Here is a 17,316-nt window from a genome sequence, read left to right as displayed (position 1 = left end):
ATTCCACATCTCTCGCTATTGAATTATCCAATAGGACAATTCCAGTACATTTTTGGCATAGAATTAGCTCCAATCGTAATTGAAATGTTGCAACCTTTTCTTTGGGTGTACAGCTAGTTGTTTTAATGTTATTCAAGTTTTACTGCGTGGAAGTCACAATTTTAAAGTTTTTGTTAAGGATAGCGTTGAATTGTTATGTGGCAGGGTTAAGAATCAAAGCAACATTTTCATTTTTTATTCTATTCATTTATCACTAGAGAGAATCATGTTTTAAACATTCGGCTGACCGCAACCAAACCTTCACGCATTACAAACTGCAACACGATCGTAACGCGAAACACCCAGGGTAGGGCTGCAATCACGCGGACATGTGTCGATGATCAACTTAGAGAAAACCGCCACACTTTCACACAGATGTAATTATCTTAGAGGCAGTAATACCTACTCGTAAACCGTCAACCATGGCAAATTGACTTGTTGTCTAAGCTACGTATGAACCATTGAAGGATCAAGGTGGATAGCCCGTAGGATGATTTCATTGGTTTGCCATTCGACAGGATGTCTTATACTATATTGAGAGATTCCCTTGGAAAGAGGTGATTCCCGAGCGGGGGAGGGACGGGTGCGTGCATTCAATTTTTCCCAACAACAACATCCCGCCGTAGTCGCCGCACGTAGGCGCAAATATTACACGCTAGGGTGGTGGTTTTCCTTCGAAATTTTCCTCTGCGCTCTGGCGCTCCACCTAAGCTAGTAGGCGAGTGGGCGTCCGGGGTCCCCTTTTATGAACGAGTGTGAGTGAGTGAAACGAGCGCACTTTCACGGGGGGATCACGAACCGTGTGTTGCGTCGTTGGGTAGCCCCCGGGTTCGCAGACCGTTGGTGAGTGAGCGCGCGCTCGGCTGGGCAGAAATTGTGGCAGCGAAAATAGTCAGCCTCTATTCTTCGGATCGATCAGTATTCTTTCCGAGAGTCCGAGAGTCGTGCGTGTGATTCACACAGTCTTCCTTTTTTCTGTAGTTTTGAGGTGAGTTTCTTTGGGATTGCTGCTGCTGCTGCTGCTAGTGGTGCCACTGTCTGGTGCGAGATTCCTGTGGAATCCTGGTGTCGCTGAAATTGCTGCCGTTTTGAGTACGTTTTTCGTCGATTCCTTAATGGGCTACCTTTGCTGGATGGCTGTGGCGCGATCAATGCGTGGGTGTTTGCTGGAATTTAGGAAACCTGGAACCTGGTTCTAGACCGGGGATTGTTAATTTTTACCATAAAAGGAAGTGCACCGATCGGAATCGGTAGTGAATTACATCATCGATTAGTTGGGGATCTTCGGGTTTTTAACAGGGATTTTCTAGGACACTTAGCATATGCTGGAAGTTTTCAAGGTGATAGATCAAAGTGTTTGAAACAAAAATTGGGACCATTTCTGGTGGAGAAAAAAAGTCAGCGAGGGACTTGAACCTGGCTAAAAATGGCGGCGATTGCGCTGTTGCGCACGATCGAGTGACTCATAGTGCAAAAATTTATTCAACCCCCCAGAAAATCTGTACACAATGAACAAGTGTCATCGGCCAGAGAGGAAAAACCATGGGCCATGGGACGGATCGACCCAGATGAGCCCCCGGTTTAAGTGATTATCTAGTTAATGTACTAAGTGCGGTGAGGCAAAAAAACTTGGCCCCCAATTGTGTGTGGGAGGAATTGGATTGAAGCAAAAGGAAAATAAAATTTTCTGGTGAAGCAATCGACCAAAACTCAGTCGGTGTGATGTGTCGAAATGGTAAAATTTTCAAAAATAACTCACCTCGTCGAAAAGTGAAAAAAAAAAGAACAAAAAACAACAACGAGCAAGGCGTCCCAAAGAAGAACGCAGCCGGTAGAAGAACTGAAAACTGAACATTGAACATTCCAACCGGGTGTGGTAAGAAGCGCACACAGTGTGTGAGTAAAAATAAAAATTTTTGAACCACGATAGTCTACCGAAGAAAATCTCAAATCTCTCGAAGTGCGCAGCCGAACCTGCCAAGTCGGGAAAGCGCGTGCGCCCACGCACATGCACATGCGCATCCCTTGAATCCGCGCGAGCTTTACCAATTTTCTTCACCGGAGTGTATGTGTGTATTTTTGAATGTGTGTGTTAAAGGTTGTACACACACAATAGCTCCCAAGCGCAAATCCTCATGGGGTAATGGGTCACAAAAAAAAGTCATATTTTCGATTCGGGGGCTGTTTTCCCAAAATTACAAAATCTTTGCACAATAAGTCGGCTGCGAGAGAATCCGTGGCAGAAAGTGGGTGGATGTCGGAATTTTTTACGTCCCCCCCACACACAGATGTTAGATTTTTGTTACCGATCAGAGCGCGGCACACGGCACCCACTTGTTTGCTGCTGCTGTTGAATTTTTCGTGTCGTTTTCCACAATTTAAACAACACCTTTCGAATGGAAAAGAAAACGAATACGGCGAAAAACGTGGATGGAAACAGATGCGATATTTTTGGAACAACGGCGGTGGGACGTCACGATCATTTTCTTGCAAGACTCGATGAGATTACAATCTTTGTCAATGTGTCAGAGTCCAGTAATTTGATTCTGGAAATCAGAGTTCTAAATTGAATTGTTTTTTAATTGACAATTTGAATTTAACAAACAAGAATAAGCGAAAATTCTAAAAAAGATATAGACATTCAAGGGATTTTTTGAATACTAAAATGGAATTAAAAAAAATAATTAAAAATTCGTAATTCAATGTCCAAGATAACAGAATTACAGTGAAAACTCATTACTCAAAACAGCACTCTTACCCTAATGTGACACGAAGTCAAGCCCATAAGTAACATAAATGAACAGCAAAGCACAAAGAAATTCAGGATTTGAATTCTCAAACTAGAATTCTGGTTTATTTTAATCATACGTTTTAGTGGAGGTCAAACGTCAAACCTGTGAACGAAAGATGTATGTTAAATCACGTAGGCCCGTCTTCCATTACATTTTTGGCAATTTCCAGAAATGTATTTTTCTCCAACTTTCCGATAATTGATCATTTCTGCACGCAGAGAAATGATTTTTTATTACAAAGGACAGTGGCGCAAAAAGGATTTTTTTTTATTTCGGGATAAATTAAACTCTACTTTGATTAAAATACTTCCTTAGCATGGAAGAAATGTTTTCCTTTGAATCAAAAAATGTACTTTGATTCAAAATATCAAATACTTTGATTCAAAATCTCAAATCCCTTGAATCTATAACATTTTTGTTTGATGTTATAAAATCTTCCTTTATTTCCAAGTTATTTTGATTTTAATTTTAAACTTTTTTTCTTTGATCTAATTATTTTCTTTCGTTTCTACAAAAGTAGTGCCACAAATATTTTATTTCAAAAAATAATAATAAATTTTATTTTTCAAATAATTTATTTATCTTAAGCCACTTCGCTTTCATCGTGGACCAAATTTCCAAAAGTCTACTTGTAAAGAATAGCGGAAAATAGAAAATATTTAAGTTAACAATAAAACTTAGTTCTTTTAGAAATAGGACACATTCTTCTGCTTATAGCTCATTAACTAGTTATCGGACATTCAAAATTTTGACAGCATTTTGCTGCCAGTGAAAAGTACTGATGATCAGATGGTTTCTGATGAACGACAAAACTTATGAAAACCCAATTTCAAACAAATTCCGGCGTTTGAATCCTATACCATGTCTGCTTGTGGCAAGGTCCCTAGCAAAATAAAATATGTATTTGCTGGTTGTTTTGTTTAAAATATCATGATTTGCCAAGATTCTGCTCCTGTGGAATTTTCAAAACGAAAACTTTGATTTTCGCTGTTTTTAAAATCCTAAATAAAGTAATCTTGTATGTACCCTTCGCAACTTACGATCTATACTAACCGATTATGCTTTAAGTTTAATCTCAAGATGGTTTAATTTCGTTATTGTCAGATTTATCCAGCATAAATTCCGAAAAAAACAAATTTTGTTATTTTCGAAACATATGAATCCAATATATTGCCCTCAGTTTTTTTTAAAAGAGGAGTATTGGACCGAAAAGTAGCAGAAATTGAAGGAGAAGGATGCAGCCTCCTAAAATACAGATTAGACGAAGTATAAGTTTGAAAAACTGATCAATATCATGACAGAAAAAAGTGTGCGCCGGTCGATGGGAGGTAGGTATCAAGAATAAAATAGAAACTTTTCTTACAAAAAATGATAATTTTTTTTTAAATTTTTTCATGAATTAAGATTACCTTCATTTCCTTCATAGAATGTTTTTCGATCAAATGAAAGGTTTTTGAGATGCACGCATCCGTAACTGCCCCATTTCTAAAAGAACTAAGCTTCACACAAATAAATGACCGACAAAAATACTTTCCCTAAAAACATTGAATGACATGTATAGGGAAGGCGGTAATAAAGCACTAGCAACTTAAAGATCGTAGTGTAACAATAAATAATATTGAAGGTACTCACTTTTAAATATATTTTAATATATGCTGCCGCTGATCTCCAGACGAAATTTTGACCAACAAGCGGATCAGATGCTAAACAAATCTTTAAATCGTGAAGTAGCCAAATCCTCTTCCATGCCGAATTTGGTACAATTTGCTTGAATGGTTCTCAAGTTATACAAACATTTAGTTTTTGCTTTGGAGACCTCCTTCCCTCTTTAAGCGAGAGGGAGGAGTCTCAAACTATTATAAGAACCTTTCCCTGCCTCAGAAGCACCCACCTGAAAAGTTTAAAAAAAATCGGTTCAGTAGTTTCCGAGTCTATAAAGAACAGACAGACAAAACCTTTTTTATATATGTACACTAGCTGACCCGGTGTGCTTTGCTACCCCTCTCAAAATTGAATAATATTCTCAGATTTTTATCAAATTTTTATTGTTTTGTTTGCATTATTTTAAGTCAAACTATAACATAATTCATAAGCAACCGCTAAAAAATGAGAGCTGCAGCAGAAGTTTTGGATTCCAACACAAAAATAACTTAAACTAATATTCTGAATCTGAATCTATAAATTTGGGTTAAAGATCTGATAATTTTCATCTGTTTCTTTAAGCTTCGCCCTAAAAAAGGAGGATCACAAATTAATCGAACTCTAACAATCTAACTAATAAAATATGTTTGTTTTTGCTTGATATGTTCTGGATTTATGCTAAAAAACTGATAAGAGAGCCCTCCCCTGTCCTTCCCTTCACCCCCTGTTGAATGGAGGTCGTGATCTTTATAATACCAAATATTTTTCGTTCCCAAAAATCCTATTATATCAAATATAGTTTCATTGGTTGATAAGTTTTAAAGCTTTACAACAAAATTTCTATGGAACCCCCTACTTTCTTCCCCTCTCTACACTGTAAAGCGTAAGGGTCTGTAACAATCGTAGAAACATATCTCGTAACCAAGTACCTTTCCATGCCATATTTATTCCATTTGTTGGCTTCGTTAGCATAAATTGAGAAATTAGGCTAACAAAATTGTATTGGGCTCTCCTCCCTCCTCCTATGTACCTACTCACTGAAAGGAGGATGGTGTGTCAGATAATCATAGAATCATACCAAAATGATTTTCCATGTTCATTTTTATCCATTTCAAGGATTTTGTAAAAAAAAGTTCCTCTTCCCTTACTTTATTCCCAATTCTATCATCCCACTGCAAGAAAGGAATTGTTTCACATAAAAAAATTTCTCGTATTAAAATACCATCCCATGCCAAATTTGGATTTATTTGCTTTGTACATTCTTGAGTTATGCATAAACTTGAAAGGAAGTAGCATCCCTCTTCCGTTCTCCCCATTGAATGGAGGGGTGAGAACTTAATATTCATAAAAGTATTTTTTGTACTCAAATTCTCCTTGATACCAAATTTTATTTCATTTGCTCTATTAATTCTCGAGTTATGCAAAAAAAAATTGTGAGGAAGCCCCCCTTTCCCCCTTTATATCTTTCCGCTGAAAAAAGGTGCGGCTTCAATTTATAACAGAAACATTTCTCGTATCTAAATACCCTCACATGCCAAATATGGTTCAATTTGCTCGATCGGCTCTCCAGTTATACTGAAAATTGTAAAACCTCTTTTCTCCCTTTTCATCCACCTTCTTGAAGGAGTAAGGGATACCAAATATTCATAGAAGCATTTCTCGTACCCTAATATCGTTCCATGCCAAATTTGGTTCCATTTCCTATTGTAGTTCTTGAGTTATGCAATAAAAATTGTATGAAACTTCCCTCCCTCTTTCCTTTCTCCCCGCTGGAAGAAGTAAGGGGTCTCAAACAATCATTGAACATGTCACGTTCCCAAATATCCACCCATGCCAAATTTAATTCCATTTGCTTGATTAGTTTTTGAGTTATGTAAAAAATTAAAAAGAGGGCCCCTCCCCTTTATACCTCCCTACTGGAAAGAGGGAGGGGTCTCAAATAATCATTGAAATATTTTCGTATCCAAATACCTTCCCATGCCAAATTTTGTTCCATTTGCTTTATTAGTTTTTGAGTTACGTAAAAAAATATGAAAGAGGCCCCTCCCCCTTTCAACTGTAAAGAGGGAGGGGTCTCAAATAATCATTGAAACATTTTTCATATCAAAATACCTTCCCATGCCAAATTTGGTTCCAATATCTTGATTAGTTTTCGAGTTATACGAAAAATTGTATGGTAGCCCCCCTCCCCCCTTCCTATCACCCCACTGAGAGGAGGAAGAGGTATCTTATATTCATTGAAATATTCCCAGTTCCTAAATACCACCCCATGCCAAATTTCATACCATTTGCTTGATTATTTCTCGAGTTATGCAAAAAATTGTCTTTTGTTTGAAAGGCCCCTCCCCCCCTTCCTGTTAGGGGGAGGGGTCCCAAACCATAATAGGAACCTTCCCTGGCCTCCAATACCCCCACCTGTCTAGTTTCACGTAAATCTGTTCAGTATTTTCTGAGTCTATAAGGAACAGACAGAAAGACAGACAGACAGACAGACAGACAGACAGACAGACAGACAGACAGACAGACAGACAGACAGACAGACAGACAGACAGAAATTCATTTTTATATATATAGATACAAAGATAGTTTTGGAAACCTCGTAATGTAACTCAAATATGTTTCAGACATATTCAATTCACCTACAACACTTCAGTTTTCACTTTGTGTCCAAAAAAGTATAAGTTAGAAGCTATACGTTGCACATAAGGATATTTTTTTTTGAAATTTTTGAAGATCATGACCACAAATATAAATTTAAAAAAGTGGTGTAAAAAATCGTACTTTTCAATCAGTGAACCTTCAAAATTGTTTATGTTACACCAGATAAATTTTGAAAAAAGGATTGAAAAGTTGACGTGATTTGGTACATTTTTGCATTTTTAGATTGTCAAAATACGAAACACAAATAGTTTTGAAAAGTAGCCGTTTATTCGAACGTTTTGTCAATTTGGATTTTCTTGCTCTAAAATACAACTCTGCATTGGATTTCGAGTATACTAACTCAAGATTTCCGCAAGAAATGTACATTCACCAGAAAGCCAAGCTCATACCAACTCTAGTGCTGTAATAACATAAGCGCTGCGATATTTAACAAAAATTGCACTATTGCAGAAAAGGCAGAAAAGGCGTTAGTGAAAAACAATTTTGTTCTTCTATGGATCTCTGAACATTACAACATCCCAGGAAATGAGTTAGCTGATCTTTGAATAAACGAAGGACGGAATAGTTCACCGATGGATTAATCCATTCCAGCAGCAGCAGACGCAATTCAATTGGTCAAAGCTAGGTTGAAGAAGGCATGGCAATCGGAATGGAATAGGTCATAAAATTTATTGGGATATGTTAAACAACCATCTATCTGTGCATACACCGACATAAAATATGCACGAATATGAACGATCTACACAACCTGAATGCTTTTATTGAGAAGCAAGCATAACTCCCAAGTAACCATAAGCACTAAAGCTTTGCCTTTTTATAGCTATATACCAGCATTCAAGTGCTAAATTACACTATAAAGGGTGATACGTTCAAAATTTGGTCAAGGGAAAGCGCGTGTAAATCGGTGAAATCGTGTATTTAAATAATCAAATTAAATTTCTTTTTCAAGTTTAATTAGTTTAAAATTAAGGAAAAATATTCAGTTAGGCTTCCGCTTTTCCAAATCCGAATTGCCGGGCCTTACGCTTAACCCCTGCCATCGGATTTTGTACAGCCACCTTGTCCACCTTCTTCGCCGCAGAAAGCCAGTTTGCCTTGAACTGCTGCTAACCAGGGGCGGGATTATGGAACTCGAAACAATCGAGTTTCGTTCGATTCGACCAACTTTGGCATTACCGATCTCGATTCGAATGGAACATTTCGAGATGATCTACTACCCGATTTACTCGAAATCTAGTACGTGAAAATTTAGAACTCGAACGAAATTCGTAATACTTACAGTGAGGGGCAAAATAAAGTGTCCAAATTATTTTTTTTCAATTTCTTTTATTTTTCTGGTTAAAATTCAACGCAAACACATCGTAATCATTTTTAAAATATTGTTTATTATGTTCTTTTCAATTTTTGTTAATGTTGCGCTGGAAAAAAAAGAAAGTTTTTTTGATAGATAAAAAAACAGTTAATATTCCAAAAAAAACAGGGGCAAAATAAAGTGTCCAGATCAGTACAGCTTCAAATAATTCAAACTGAAGGCAAACAAGAACGATTTAATAATGGGTATGGCCTCCTTCAGCCTTCAACACCTCCTGCAAGCGCTTCGGTACACTTTCAACAAGGTTGTGCAATTGTTGTGGGTCGAGTTCTTCCCACGCATGCTCCAGGGCATCAAAATAAGTACTTTTATTTGTCACACCAGTCTTATCAATCAGAGCATCGAGGATGGCCCACAGATTTTCGATGGGGTTCAGATCAGGACTTTGTGAAGGCCATTCAAGGGGTTTGATGTGGCAGAAACGGGAAAATGACGTCATCAGATTGGCCGTATGCTTCGGATCGTTATTCTGCTGTAAAACGAAGCGCTCTTCGAGGCCCGTCTTGATGAGGGATACCTCGAGGTTTTCCGGCAGGATATTGCAATATGACTCAGCTGTCATGATTCCGTCAATTTTTACCAAATTGCCCACCCCACCCCAAGAAAAGCACCCCCACACCATCACGTTACTTCCTCCGTGCTTGACTGTTCCTTGGATATGGCGGTTTTGGAGCTCCTCACTCGACTTGCGCCACATATGATCCCGCTTCTTCCGGTTGAATAGCTCAAATTTGGATTCATCAGCCCACAACAATGTTTTCTTCTGAATCAAAGCAATCGAAAGATTCCTTTTAATTCAACCACGGTAAATGAAAAGTTCAGATACCGGTATTTTGATAGCAACTTACTATCTTCTTCAGTAAGCGTTTTCGATTGGTATCGAGCACGGAGCAACGGAGGAAGTAACGTGATGGTGTGGGGGTGCTTTTCTTGGGGTGGGGTGGGCAATTTGGTAAAAATTGACGGAATCATGACAGCTGAGTCATATTGCAATATCCTGCCGGAAAACCTCGAGGTATCCCTCATCAAGACGGGCCTCGAAGAGCGCTTCGTTTTACAGCAGAATAACGATCCGAAGCATACGGCCAATCTGATGACGTCATTTTCCCGTTTCTGCCACATCAAACCCCTTGAATGGCCTTCACAAAGTCCTGATCTGAACCCCATCGAAAATCTGTGGGCCATCCTCGATGCTTTGATTGATAAGACTGGTGTGTCAAATAAAAGTACTTATTTTGATGCCCTGGAGCATGCGTGGGAAGAACTTGACCCACAACACTTGCACAACCTTGTTGAAAGTGTACCGAAGCGCTTGCAGGAGGTGTTGAAGGCTGAAGGAGGCCATACCCATTATTAAATCGTTCTTGTTTGCCTTCAGTTTGAATTATTTGAAGCTGTACTGATCTGGACACTTTATTTTGCCCCTGTTTTTTTTGGAATATTAACTGTTTTTTTATCTATCAGAAAAACTTTCTTTTTTTTCCAGCGCAACATTAACAAAAATTGAAAAGAACATAATAAACAATATTTTAAAAATGATTACGATGTGTTTGCGTTGAATTTTAACCAGAAAAATAAAAGAAATTGAAAAAAAAATAATTTGGACACTTTATTTTGCCCCTCACTGTATGCTAATTAGATTCGAGTTCAACTCGAAACGGGTAACTCGAATCGAATCGATTCATAATTCCACCCCAGATATTTCTTCGCGAACTTTAACAGTTTCATGTGCCTGAAAATATCTGCAACCTTTCCGCTTCTTTTTGCCGTATAAAACTCCTGTCCCGGAAGCTGCTTGTAGTCGGCTTTGACGTAGGTTTCGTCGTCCATTACCACGCAGTCAAATTTCGTCAGCATAGTCGTGTACAGCCTCCGGGATCGCGCTTTGGCCGTCGTATTTTGTTTATCATCGCGTTTTGGAGTTACTACCTTCTTGTAAGTCGATAGTCCGGCTCGTTTTTTGGCTCGATGCACGGTTGTAGACGATACACCCAGCTTATTTGCGGCCTCTCGGAGAGAGAGGTTAGGGTTTCGCTTGAAACTACCGGCAACTCTCTTTGTCGTCTCAGCGGCTTCCGGTTTTCGATTTCCCACCGATCCAGACTTCCTGGCTGTCGACAGACATTCCCCAAACACTTTAATTACATTTGTAACGGTTGATTTGGCAACTTTTAGCGATTTTGCCAGCTTTGCGTTCGAGTAGCTCGTATTTTCACGATGCGCGAGCAAAATTTTGATACGCTGCTCTTCTTCCTTGGACGACATTTTGGCAACTGAAGAGTGAATTCCAAAATCAAAATAAGAGGAACATTCTACACACACACTACTTCAAAATGAGGGATGTTCAGGTTTTTTAAATGCAAAATTGAAAGAAATACGTTAAGTTGATATTGACCAAATTTTGACCGTATCACTCTTTATCAGCACATCAGGAGCAATTTTGCAGCCCTTCGAGTGCTAATGCTGCAACATATTAGAAGTATACAACTATTTAAAAATGCAACCAGCATTTTATCAGCTTTTCACAATGCTTTTGAAATGCAACATAGCTCTAAATCAGAATAAAAAATGCTATAATTTATAAGCATTAAATTTGCATCACTTAAGCGCTTTTTAGCACTATGTAAGTACTACAGGGGCTTTAGGCCAAAGCACATTAGCATTGATTGATGAAGAAATAATGTAAATTTAGGGCACCGGTTGCCAATAATTTGATTCAAATAGGGCTTTTTTCAAATATTTAACGCAGACCTGATAGGTCCACAAGCAGAGTTACTGAAAAATGTCCGATCCATAGATGTCATGAGTTCGATTCCAGGTCATCTTCACCCGAAAAATGAAAAAAAAAATCATGTAGAAAATTCAACCCGAGAGATCCCCATAACATGCATAAGCGAATATCCAACATAAGCCAAATTAATTATCATGGCAGAAAAATGGAGCCAAATAAAAATAGATTTTTTTTTACCCGCATGGTTGTACCTCATCTGAACGCCATTTGCATTTTCCCAGCATTTTGCCCGTCAACGCTATACCATCAACTTAGCAAAGCATATTGCTTTTATAGGGTTATACCAGTTTCTGCACTAAAGCAGAAGTTCATTTCGCCAAATCTGACTCATAGGGCTTATATGATGCACAGAATCAAGCTCTAGAGCTGATATTAGAGCAGAATTGGTGCTAGTTTTTAGTGCTTATGGTTACTTGGGCTGTTCAACATATTGTGGTTGAATGTAGAGGATTTCAAAAAACTCAATGCGCATGTGATATGGAAGAAAGAATCAATGTTTTAAAATTCATAAAACTTTGTAATTTGACGGATAAGTTGAAGGTGACCTATATTGTATTTATCAGTAATAGACGCGAATGCCATAAAAATGGTAAAATGTCTTCAATAAAAAATAATAATGATAAGCTTGCTATAATGCTTTTTAGTACTATGTCAGCATTATATAAGCTTTTTACTTAACTGCAATATGTAAGCCTTTTTCCAAAAAACAATCGCGAACCCGACAAGTCCATGAGCTAAGTCGCCGACAAATGTCGAGACCATAGCCGTCATGAGTTCGATTCCAGTTTACATTCAGCAAAAAAAATCATGTAAGAAATTTCACTACATTATATTAAATGACCCAGCAAACATTTTTGTAGCTATATTTAGCAACAAACTTTGTTATACGTTTCATATGCATTATAGAATCATCACATAAAACTCGAAAAAAAACAGCAGTTACCTACTGAAGTGGAGGCAATATACATACATATTTCTAATTTCTGGCTTTAACGATAAGAATTATACAAATTGAGCGATATTCAACATCTTATTCGTATATCCTGAAAGTAAACGAGAGAGCTGAAGTTTTTCTCTCTCGCTTGCGAACCGCTGCCAGCGAAAATAATCACTGTTTCTCTCATTGGATATTTTTTCTAAATGAACCATCTGATTTTCAGCAAGGTTGTTTTTGCACTTGAATCCCGCGCGGGAGAGCAAATTTGCAAACATGTCCAGCAAATGAATGGTAGCAATTTCAGCGGCACAGTTATCAATTTAGTTTTTTAAAGCTTATAACCAAAAACTACCTGTCTAACCTCGATCTTACCCATTCAGACTTAGCTCCTAAACCAACCAAAACCAACCAACCATGGCTGATGATGAAGCGAAGGCCGCGAAGCAGGCCGAAATCGAGCGCAAGCGCGCGGAAGTGCGCAAGCGTATGGAGGAGGCCGCCAAGACCAAGAAGGCCAAGAAGGGTTTCATGACTCCAGAAAGAAAGAAGAAACTGCGGGTGAGTTGGAGGCCGTACTTCTTTAAGGCTAGGTCGAACTTCGACGACTGACCAATGAATGCTTCTTTCCAACAGTTGCTGCTGCGTAAGAAAGCCGCTGAGGAACTGAAGAAAGAACAGGAACGCAAAGCGGCCGAACGTAGGCGCATCATTGAGGAACGATGCGGCAAACCCAAGAACATCGAGGACGCCAATGAAGGTATGGTGGTTATGTTACCCAGTTGGATTCTTTCTCTTCCACAAACATGATATAGGGTAAATGTAGTTGAAAACCTTCTTTCCGGTCCAAAAATGACGATATGTACTAGTGTTAATATTAGGGATACAAAATTTGACCACTAAGTTCAGGAAAAGAGCCTTCGTTGAAATCGTTTGGTGAATGAAAATGGGTAGTTTTGGAATCTAAATCAACAATCACCGGACGTTATCCATGCCCAGTCGTTCACCCCGTATCAAATATCATCTGACACTGATAGAAACCATCACATTCATTCTCATTGACATATTGTTTACTTTTGTTCTATACATTCCACATAAAATGCACACATCAATGTCTTAATGAACACACTTTCTGCATTACCCCTGACCATCAATATCCTCAACCAACCACAATCGACACCACCACCACCACCAAAACAACAACCAACCAGAGCAAAGAAGAAAAATTCTTCGCGATTACCATGCGAGGATCAATGCCCTGGAAGAGGAGAAGTTTGACCTAGAATATGTTGTAAAGAGGAAAGATTTCGAGGTACCGTACGAGTAAACTTGCAGAAATGCAACAGACCCAAATCTACCACTGTCTCTCAAGCCATCTCTTTCTCTTACTGTCTCTCTGTCTCTTTTTCTTAATTCTGTCTCTTCGGCTGTATCTCAACTAGTTGTCTGTTTCTGATAAAAACAAACAAAATCTCCGAGTTTATACCCCAAAACAAGAATTTATGCAACAACTCTTTTCTAACGAATATCTTCTCTACAACAAACAACAATCCGTCGAAATTGCAATCTGTCATTGGTGTCTCTCTCTTTAAGCTATCTGGTTCCGACAATCAATTTCGTCGTGTGTCAAATTAAACAACACTTTCAAATTTGAATAACAACTCTACTTCGAAGCCAACGCTTTCTCTCAAACATCGATCTCGGTTGTTCTACTATTGTTTTTGTACCCTTCAAACAAATGCTAACGCCTAACCAAACATGTACCCCTCGAGGGAGTTTAGTTGTTAAATTTGTTTATTGTTATTTTTTACGTAAATATTTCCATTTTTGATGTTTATGTTTGTATTTTGTCATAAGTTAACAGAAAATTCCGTCTCAGTAAGAATGTTTTACTCTTGCAAGTCCATCGTCGTTTGTCAATGATCAGCCACATTGAACGAAAAAAATCAAACACTGAAACGAAAACACCCTTCGTTTCTGTATGTATTTTGGGTTTTGTAGTTGTTGTGTTCGATGTCGTTACTAATTTTCGATTTGTCTATAGGGAAACAATGAATAAGCTGTCTCCACCCTTAATCCGAACAAAAAAAATAAAACGAATATGATCAAACAACCAGCCGTCAAATGGTCTCGAAAATCAATAACCATTTTTGTGTAACTGATTGTCAAAATTTCTCCCCTATACTCTATTTTGTAGCGAGTTTGAAACACATATGCAAAGAATACCACAAAAGAATTTGTACCCTGGAAAGCGAAAAGATAGATTATGAGTATGAGGTTGCTAGGAAGGATCTTGAGGCAAGAATTTGAAACATTCTAGCTTGGAACGCATTGATTTTTTTTTGTATAATTTTCTTTTGACCCGTGCTCAGCTGCATCGAAGCAATATTGTTAAAAAACTTGGCATAGTAACGCCTTCTAAGCTAAATTCTAAGCAAAAAAAAACAATCCAAGAATAATTAAAAACTTTGTTCCGAGTTTTAGCTGCCTGGTGCCGTCTCATTTTTATTTTTTCATTAGAAGAAACAATAGTTAGCATTAAAACGAGATTCAACCCAATTGTTTTACCGCTGCCGCCGCCGCCGCTTCCCACATAAATAATGATACTTCTACTTTCGATTTCTCTATGCTAAACGAAACCAAAAGATATCTTCCCAAAGAGTGCATCGCCCCGCGCACACATCCTGTGAATAGAAATTTGCCCTTTTCTGTCGCCTATATCTCTTTCTTTCTCTTTTTGTAAGTGGATCGCTTCATTAACTACTCTCTCAACTCTGTCTCATTATGTCTCGCGCTGTTTAAAAAAAGTACTTGAACTTTATTTTTGTCTCTCTGCCAAGCCAGGCCACGCCAAAGACTTGCCAACTCCATACTAAGGGTTGTGATGTGATCCGAAAGCATTTAAAACGGATCAAAACAGATGTGTTTGTACTAAGGTTTTGATTTGGTTGCTGTGATCTGGAAAGTTGAGATTTTAGAAGCGAAACGCGTCATAACCTTTGTCCGCGATCCTACTGCCAAAAACAATCCAAACGCAAGCATATTTGAAAAAAAACCCAACGCACACACACAGCAATGTACACGAACACACTATCACCTTTTTTAGCCAACTAGGAACGTCATTTGGATGGAAAAGTTTTGTATTGTTTACATCCCGTTGATCCAACTACTGCCCAAAAGGGGGAGATGTAGGGCCACTATAGAGTGTCAAGGCGTTAGGTGTTTTATTTGAGAGTGTAGACACTGAAACATACATCAAGAACATTACCTGGATGATTTGTATGTGAAATTTGCTCCAAACATTTGTATAGGCTGCTAAGAATTTGTTTTGTATAGGGATAATCATAAAATCTAAGATACAGGAATTCGGATCTTTAACACTAAACGTACCGGAGGCGGTCAAATGACGGTTTTTGAACTTTAAACGATGATTACGCCTTATATAATTGTTTTTTCGCAAATTTAACGACAGGACTATTTTTGTTTTTGAAATGCAAGTATTTTTGCGTTTTTAAATTTTTTTTAAGTGTTACGGTTTTTGAATAACGTATGTGGTATACCTATTCATACCGCGAGCGGTCAAATGACGGCAAACACCGTTTTCGCTAAAACTCCCTTGTTTCTCAACCGATTTCTACCTAGTTTATTGTTTTGAAAAGCTTATAATTCGACACAAATATGTTTCTCAGATAATTTTCAGCTACAATCAATAACTTTAAAGTTATTTACAGTACAAGAAAAAAATTATGAAAAAACATGCTTCAGGAAAAAGGTTGTAAATCAGTTATTAAGTGCTCGAAAAAAATTTCATTAAGTGCCTGAGAAAGCTGAAGTTAGAAGCTATATGTTGCACATATGGCAAATTTTTTTAAAAATTTTCTAAGATCATGGCCACAAAAAATGTAAAAAAGTTGTGTAAAACCCGTACTTTTCAATCAATCAACCGCCAAAGCTGTTCCTGTTACAGTAGAAAATTTTGAAAAAGTGAATTGAAAAGTAGACGTAATTTGTCACATTTTGGCATCTTTAGATTTTTTAAAATACGAAGTACATAATTTATGACGACTTTTCAAATGTAGCTGTTTTTCGAACTTTTTATCAATCTGCATTTTCTAAGACAATTCCTACACCTAAGCTCAGCTTTGCACTGGATTTTGAGTACGTTAACATAAGGTTTAGGCAATAAAACTATATGCAAAAGAAAGCTTATTTCATACCGGTTCTAGTGGTGTAACTGCATTGGCGGTGCAATGCTTGGCAAAAATATGATAAATAAAACAGTGAACTAGTTTCTGAATTTTGAGAAGTCAGCACAAATTCTTGCTTGGCAGACGGGCGCAGTGGGTGGTAATATCTCAAAGCTATTTTGCACACGAAGACGGATGAAAGGAAACGAAAAAAACAAACGAGCATTCGCTCAAATTTTCTGGTTTTACTTTCAGAAATATATTTATTATATTTTTGTAAAGCATTGCACCGCCAATGCAGTTACATCACTAGAACCGGCATGAAATTTGCTTTCTTTTGCATATAGTTTTATTGCCTAAACTATACGTTAACGTATTCAAAATCCAGTGCAAAGCTGAATTTGGGTGTAGGGATTGTCTCAGAAAATCCAGATTCATAAAAAGTTCGCAAAACAACTACCTTTGAAAAGCCGTCAAAAATTATGTATTTAGTATTTTAAAAATCTAAAGATGCCAAAATGTGACAAATTACGTCTACTTTTCAATTCACTTTTTCAAAAATTTCTACTGTAACAGGAACAGCTTTGGCGGTTGATTGATTGAAAAGTACGGGTTTTACACAACTTTTGTACATTTTTTGTGGCCATGATCTTAGAAAATTTTTAAAAATTTTTTCCATATGTGCAACATATAGCTTCTAACTTCAGTTTTCTCAGGCACTAAGTGGAATTTTTTTCAAGCACTTAATAACTGATTTACAACCTTTGTTCTGAAGCATGTTTTTTCATAAATTTTTTTTTGTACTGTAAATAACTTTAAAGTTATTGATTGTAGTTAAAAATTGTCTGAGAAACATATTTGAGTCGAATTATAAGCTTTTCAAAACTTTAAATTTGGTT

General features: G+C 37.6%; 1 protein-coding gene across 5 annotated transcripts in view; it reads left to right on the top strand.

The window, feature by feature from the left end:
- Positions 1–861: 861 nt before the first annotated feature.
- The window catches only part of LOC129738620 (troponin I), a 249,042-nt gene continuing 232,587 nt past the window's right edge, over positions 862–17,316 (top strand). For 2 of the 5 annotated variants that reach the window (XR_008735578.1, XM_055729862.1), the window contains exons 1-3: positions 866–1,027; positions 12,614–12,791; positions 12,867–12,990. Coding sequence is in view for 4 of the 5 variants with exons in the window: in XM_055729862.1 (XP_055585837.1) it covers positions 12,648–12,791; positions 12,867–12,990 (268 nt within the window). In the remaining variant the exon portion in view is untranslated. Of the gene's footprint in view, positions 1,132–12,613; positions 12,792–12,866; positions 12,991–13,441; positions 13,543–17,316 lie in introns of all 5 variants that reach the window. The other 3 variants (XM_055729861.1, XM_055729864.1, XM_055729863.1) reach the window with 3 other exon arrangements.

Source organism: Uranotaenia lowii, chromosome 1, assembly GCF_029784155.1.
Source record: "Uranotaenia lowii strain MFRU-FL chromosome 1, ASM2978415v1, whole genome shotgun sequence".
NCBI lineage: Eukaryota > Metazoa > Arthropoda > Insecta > Diptera > Culicidae > Uranotaenia > Uranotaenia lowii.
This window is presented reverse-complemented; position numbering and strand designations above follow the sequence as displayed.